The sequence below is a fragment of the Spizellomyces punctatus genome (assembly GCF_000182565.1).
Source record: "Spizellomyces punctatus DAOM BR117 chromosome Unknown supercont1.1, whole genome shotgun sequence".
NCBI lineage: Eukaryota > Fungi > Chytridiomycota > Chytridiomycetes > Spizellomycetales > Spizellomycetaceae > Spizellomyces > Spizellomyces punctatus.
The window spans coordinates 693594-700604 of NW_015971537.1; the positions used below are offsets into that span (position 1 = coordinate 693594).

Below are 7011 nucleotides of genomic sequence, written 5' to 3' on the forward strand. Positions count from 1 at the left end.
CGATCGAGTGAAATCCACGGTGTGCGAAAACACATGCTTTAAACCTCACCGTCAAAATGACCTTCTCCAGAGCACTGCATCGGCCGAAAAAGATATGCAGTCCGAAGAACCAAAGTTTGTCGTCCAACCTTTCCATAACTGGAATGGCAGCTGTACGTTGTTCGAACCAGTTCAGCTCGAAGGTCCACGCCTTCGACTGACGCCGACGACCGCGGACGACCTACCGGAGCTGTATTCGCTATCTCATAATCAGGGACAGAACGTATTCGAACACTTTCCGTGGGGACCATTTGAAAGTGTTGAAGAGTTTGAGCGTTTTCACCTGGGACCAAAACTGTTGGGAAGTCCCAATGCCATGATGTTTACTGTGTGGCTATTGCCACACGGTGACAATAAAAACGAGGAGCTTAAGCGCATCGGGGTCTTTGGATATATCAACATTGTTCCACAGCACAAGAATATCGAAATTGGACCTGTTTGGTTGAATCCCGGTACGCACGGTGCTGGGTTCGCTACAGAGGCAGGTTACCTCCTAATTCGACACGCTTTCGAGAATCTACAGTATGTTCATGTTGAATGGAGAGCACATCATCTCAATGTCGCCTCCAGGCAATGTGCTGCATCGATAGGATTCCAGCAAGATGGATATTTGAGAAAGCACATGTTGTTGCACGGGCAATGGCGCCATACTGTGATTCTAACGATCACGGACGATGATTGGAAGGAGGGAGTGAAAGATAGACTTGAAGTAAAACTGTTAGCCAAGCTGCGGAACTGAGTAATTTGTCTTAGAGGCTCACTTTATACCGACTAGTTTTGGACATCAGATGTAGAGCAATGGGTCTAATAAAATACCAAAGTCCGCAAATGTTCTACAATAGTCAATAGACCCGGATAATGGGCTCCATGCAGCAGTATGTGGTGTAGGATATCGCTTGAGGGCAGACTTGCGCGCAGTAACAAAGCCTTACTAAGCCCCGAGTGTCAGTGAAAGAGCAGGAAAAAATCAAACCCACGCGAGTTATTTACACTCGACAGTTGTTTTGTCGTAGTTGACAACTCGACACCATTGCCAGGTTCTCAGCGAATCTCTCCTTTGCCCAAGATACCTTACTCTCACTACCCGTAATCCTCAGTTCGTAATTCAAACAACAATTGATAGGTCGTCACGATTTCAACCTGCAACACCGCATGCACTGCACCTCAAAACCGAACACTTGCCCACACCAGGAATCAAAATCTCCCAGTGCCGACTTTATTGGCCGAATATTCTTTCCTTAATTCTGCTGCGGGCTTTCATTGCAGATTTGTAGTTGCTGGAGTCACAGTCATTTCTCTCCAAATCTCGAAATCTTTGTCGCTTTGCCAATGCCTGTCAGTTTGCATTCTTCGGGAAGTGAGATAGCACAGAATCATACACACGAGCACACAAGCACGATCACTGCAACAACTCCCATATCCTGCCGTAAGCCTCCCTCTCAGGTACCAGTTTTCTCGCCAAGTCCAATGCAAATGCGAAGTCAAGAGCCCAGTGGTCAGCCTGCAGTCGCACTGGCTGCCCATGGAGTTGGAGAGAGAGGAGGCAATCTATCTGACGCACCAGAGGTACGGCAGGCACCGACCCAGTCTGCTCCACCTAGAGGGCAATCCTTGCATAAGGGTATAAATGGGCAGACACCAAACGGTATACCGCCGAGTTCAGCCGTTCATCGACAATCCTCACCCACCAGAAGTAGTGGACCTGTCAATACCCCTCCATCCGCATCTGTTACTGTCTCGCAAGCGTCATCACCAGCATCTAACGCAGCCGGAATAAAAAAGGCACCAAAACCACAGAAGAAGGCACTGGCACCTGAGGAGTTATCATCGATGATCCAATCAAAGATCGTTCAACTGGAGACTGAGTCAACACTGGAGGAAGAGGAGGAGAAGGCTATTGGTAGATTCCCTCTGATCGATTGATAGGCGTTTATATGTGATGACTGATGCGTGTTGGAATTTGGTTAGCCAAGGCGGTGAAAAAGGCGTCAAAAGATATCAGCCAACTCATGGAGAACCAAACTAGTACAGAGAAACTAGAACTGATCCAAACTAAATATATGGACTTGGTGAGTTACGCCAAGACGCGCTGGAAGAATCGTATCGACGGTACTGACTAGCCTGTGACTGTCCTTGACTAGTTCCAAGAGAACAAACGCCTGGAACGAGACCACGGAAAACTCAAACGGAAACTAGAACAATCGAATAAAGAGAAAGATTCCTGTAGGTCGGAGGTTTGACCTTTTGCCACACTACATCTCGTCTGACTGCGGCTATCCAGCAAAGGCCGAGTACACAAAGCTTCATGCCCAAAAGCAGAAAATTGAGGCTCTTTGTAGAGAATTACAAAAAGAAAATAAACGAGTAAAGGTATGATGCCGCCCCCAGACCGGCTTGGTTCCCTGTTACTCTTTTCTTTCGTGATCGCTGATATGCCACACGGTAATATCAGGAGGAAAGCAAGCGCTTGGCCGTCAGCGAGCAGCAAAAGAGGGAAGAACTGTCTTCAAAGTTTGAAAGCACCATTTGGGAGATAAAATCAAAGATGGAGGAAGACAGCGACGAGAAGAAGCGAAGAGCAGAGGACAGTGAAATGTATGTTCCACTAAACTCCCGAACCGCCCCTAGCACATTACACCGTTGAGCTTTTTGGCTGACAAGTAATCCACCACAGGCTGAAGGATAAATTCAAAAGTTTCCTTGAGCAATATGAACTGCGAGAGAAGCATTACAACTCAATGGTGAAATCACGGGAGATTGAGATCCAGCTCTTGGAGGCGAAACTTGAGCAACAACGACGTGCGACGGAGGAGGAAACTATAAAAGGCACTGCTTTAAAGGCTCAAGTGGCGTCTTTTGTGAAGACGGAGACGGACTTGCGGAAGCAGCTGTCTATATATGTGGAAAAGTTCAAGCAGGTTGAGGAGACGCTGAATAAAAGCAATGAGCTGTTTATAACGTTTCGGAAAGAAATGGAGCAGGTACGTTGGCACATTGCAGAGTTCACGGCAGATGTTGTTATTTAGCGGTACTACCAGATGACGAAAAAGACGAGGAAGCTAGAAAAAGAAAACACTGCCGCCAAACTAAAATGTGAAAAGATGAACAAAAATATATTAGAAATGGCGGAGGAGGCAAGTATTACTGGTTCGGGGCAACTCACAAATGTATTAAACGGCTAATTTCTTCCCAACAGCGAACAAAAAATCACAAAGCCCTAGAGAACGCTCTAGCAGGGAAAGCAAAAATGGAAAATCTGTGCCGTGCCCTCCAAACGGAGCGAAATACACTTCGAAAAAGACTATCGCAGTACGAAAGTCGATCCCCATCGCCATCAGTAGGCTCACGGAATTCAGTGAGCGGGGATGACGAGAGAGGGAGTGGGGACACAGGGAGTGCGAATGGAAGGGAGGTGGGGGAAGGTGATACGGGGTCAAGCAGTAATGATGAATTTTTGGAAGTTGAAAGCACTGAAGGCGAAGAGGACTTTACCGATGAAGAAGGTCATGGGCCGAATGGAGTGGATGTTGTGCAAAGTACCCCAGAAACGGCCTAAATTTCTCAACAAGGGAGATGGCGGGTGATCTGCGGCGTGTTTTCGGCGTCAAGCAAGTTGTCTTTTGTGCATTGTCGTGAAAGTTTTACGTGGGCTTGCATGGTGGGCTTTGCACGTAGCTCTTTCTCTGGCGCTAAACACGAGTTCCGGCTGCCTATCTCACTTGTGTACTTTTGAGACTCGCATTATAGTCACTTCTTTTGCACAGATTATTGTACATTATCTTTTTTTTCATTCAAAAGTCCTATATCTAAATACAGTTTTTCTTTTGGTGTTGTTTGCATGTGGGTGACTATCGACAGCATTGTTACGATCGCCTCTACGAGGACGTTGCTATGCCAACACCGTCTGTAGGCAAGCGTAATCATTCCGCTCTTGAGCAAGAAGCTAATGCTGCGATATTTCGGGCTGCAGCACCACACATTCCGCTCTGTAGCAAAACATGCGATGACAGCGATATTTCAGCGGGCAGGTGCGCTCCCTCTCGTAGCCAACCGAGGCTCTACCACCGTCCGCTGGTCTACGACAAAGTGAGAACCAGAGACTTTTGGCCATGACAGAGGGTAGTTGCATTGAAGCCTGTTCACTCACGACCCTCTTTCATGGACATTCAAAAGCACAAAACAATGGCATGCTCGACAATCCCGTGACATGTACGTAAAACAGCGTGCACAGGATGGATACCGTAGTCGAGCGGCCTACAAACTGGAAGAGGTTCAAAAGCGGTTTGGATTAATTCGAAAGGGAATGGTTGTATTGGATTTGGGGGGATGTCCTGGTGGATGGGCACAGGTATGTTTTTATTGAATCTGCAGAGAGATGCAGGTCAAGATGGTTAATGGTGTGGGATGTGTGCAGGTCGCTGTAAAATATGCCATTAGAAAGGATACAGGTGGGACACGCTTGTCGTCGACGGATAGGGACCAGACGGTTTCCATTCGACCCAAATCACAAGGAAAGGTCATTTCCATCGATCTCTTGCCTATTGATCCGATACCAAATGTTCAAATTTTGACTGGAGACATGTGCGATCCAATGATCCTCGACAAGGTCTGCACTTTGGTTCACGGCAGTCAAGATGCACCAAACCGTACGGACCAGGATGCGGTGGATGTTGTTTTATCTGATATGGCGCATCCGTTTACTGGATCCCGAACTGCGGATGTGGCCAGGGTGTTTGAGCTCTGTCAAGTTGCACTGCGGGTTGCCGAGACACCTGGGATATTGAAGAGAGGAGGTGGATTTGTATGCAAGTTTTTTCAAGGAGAGGGTGAACAAGGTAAGCCTCTAGATCCATTGGATATTGTGCCTTATCGTTATTTGTACAGCGTGTGGAATCTAATATGACTTGTCCTTGCTGTGTTTTTAAATATCAGAGTTGAGAACAGAGCTGAAAGCCAAATTTGATCGTGTGGTATATGAAAAGCCCAACGCTAGTCGGAAAGCGTCTGCGGAGGGCTATCTAATTTGTTTAGGCTATAAAGGCCGGACGACGTAATAGAAATCCTGAGCTGCGCGGCTCCGCATTGCAAAATTCATGATGTATTATGGGCTTTGGGAGATGCCTTTGCCATGTTCAATTCATAAAGAGTGGAGAAAACAAACTCGCGTAGCTTACCAACCATCTTCTACCAGTTTGTTGACAACAAATACCGTGGGATGGCAATTTGGGGGTCGATTGCTTAAGCCATCAAGGGAAAACCATCTGAATATCCGCGGTAAAAAAATGGGATCTCAAAGGGGGGTTTTCAACACCGTTTGGCAAGGATCAAAGATTACGCATCAATTAAACATCTTTTAAAAGTTGATATGCAAAATGTCTCATCCATCTCCCATTATCTCATCTTTAACATTCCCCCCCATCTGACCATCAAAAATTTCGCAACTGTTCATCATGTTTGGGAATGTAAAAAAAAAACTGATAATCAAACTCTATCACACACGCCACGAGATTTCATTTCTTGCCATTGGCACACAACGACAAAGAAAATTTCAACCGTTTGACTATGCCACATTTTTGCTACTAGAAAATTTATCTTGTATTCGCCGCTTTCCCACACATTCACACACTCTCTCTTTTAGCAAATCTTTTACATCTCTCTCTCCCATCTCTCTCTTGCGTAACCACGGCATTTGACAAGGAGAAACACACACGGCAACTTTCGGAAAGACTTGTCTCATCTGACATAACCATGTCTAACAGTGATGCCCAGCCCTTGTTCATTCCCCCCCCTTTTACCCTCACCCGCCCTCTTCCTCCCTTCCACTCGCCCTCTCTCTCTCTCGCCGACTTGCCCGCATTTTGCTTTTTTCTTTTTTGCGCCCTGTGACACACCGCCCAACATATATATATATATAATAGGATTATTCAGGGGGGCAAGAATCAAAGATTTCAACCCACGGGGGAGTCCCATCTCTCTCTCAGGACTAAGGCTTTGTAACGTTCTTTTTTACGTGAACAGTTTTTGATTTTTGGCTTGCCTCGCCGTATTGAACATCTAAAAGGAGATAACCCCTACGCACACACACACTTGTATTTATGCTAGTGCAATGGTATCCATTGGTGAGCTTTTAAACCACGACAACGGCCGACAGCAGCAGGACAGCCATATAACATCTTGGTGTGCTCTCGGCGACACTGTGCACAAGTGCCTTGATGCTTGCAGTCGATGGGGGAATGGATGTGTTAGACACTCGGATTCACATGGCATCGCTACCGCTCAAGACTGTAGCAGCAAGTCTTGTTCTTCTTCTTCTTGCCAAGTGTCTGGGAATTCTGAGCGTCCCATACCGGTAGCCCTCCCAGGTTTATCAACCCTTCTCCCATGGTCTACTCTCCCACCCGCTCCGCTCCCAGCGCGCTCTCCACAACCATCTTCTCCCATATCTCATACGTGGCCTAAAGGCCAACCCACAGTTTCTCAATGCGTATCTCCACCGCTGTCGGCTGTGCGTCCACACCCCGCATCCCCTGTCCGAATACCGTGGAACCAGCATCACATCCCCCACACATTCCCACCTCACAGTATGCCCCTTTCCCCACCCAACTCTCAACCTCATTCCTACGGCTCTACAGCGGACTGCGCTAGTTCGTGCTCATCGTCTGTGGGATCGTACTCGGATACCGCATCTCCAACCATGACACCGCGAGATCAGCAGCCGATGGAGGAGTCTGGAGTGGAAAACCAAAATGGTCAAACGGAGGAAGGTGGAGGGAAAGCTGCAAAATCCTATCTTTGCCCCATTTGTTCGCGCCCGTTTTCTCGCATGTGTAAGTGTTCTAGGAGACAGGACGCCCTACGTTCAACTGTGACCTGACTCTTGCTTGTTTCAACAGACAACCTCCGCACCCACATTGAACGCCACTCTGTACGCCGTACTTTTGAATGCGATCTCTGCCCAGCTAAAATTCTCTC

At 47.3% G+C, this 7011-nt stretch overlaps 3 protein-coding genes across 3 annotated transcripts; all 3 read left to right on the top strand.

Annotated features, from left to right (window-relative positions):
- The first annotated feature begins 32 nt into the window (after positions 1-32).
- On the top strand, positions 33-917 carry SPPG_00271 (uncharacterized protein). The gene has a single exon (XM_016748602.1). The coding sequence runs from the start codon at positions 95-97 to the stop codon at positions 776-778; it is 684 nt and encodes a 227-aa protein (XP_016612585.1). The 5' UTR covers positions 33-94; the 3' UTR covers positions 779-917.
- A 119-nt stretch (positions 918-1036) lies between these two features.
- Positions 1037-3877, top strand: SPPG_00272 (uncharacterized protein). Its single transcript, XM_016748603.1, has 8 exons — positions 1037-1939; positions 2008-2108; positions 2181-2262; positions 2321-2409; positions 2492-2634; positions 2714-3020; positions 3078-3173; positions 3236-3877. Exons 1-8 carry the CDS (start codon positions 1369-1371, stop codon positions 3593-3595), a joined length of 1749 nt encoding a protein of 582 aa, XP_016612586.1. The 5' UTR covers positions 1037-1368; the 3' UTR covers positions 3596-3877.
- Positions 3878-3930: 53 nt separating this feature from the next.
- SPPG_00273 (uncharacterized protein) lies at positions 3931-5093 on the top strand (the record flags this gene model as incomplete). The annotated part of the gene is made up of 4 exons (XM_016748604.1): positions 3931-4067; positions 4213-4387; positions 4454-4874; positions 4972-5093. 4 exons carry the CDS (start codon positions 3931-3933, stop codon positions 5091-5093), a joined length of 855 nt encoding a protein of 284 aa, XP_016612587.1.
- Between the last annotated feature and the right edge of the window lie 1918 nt (positions 5094-7011).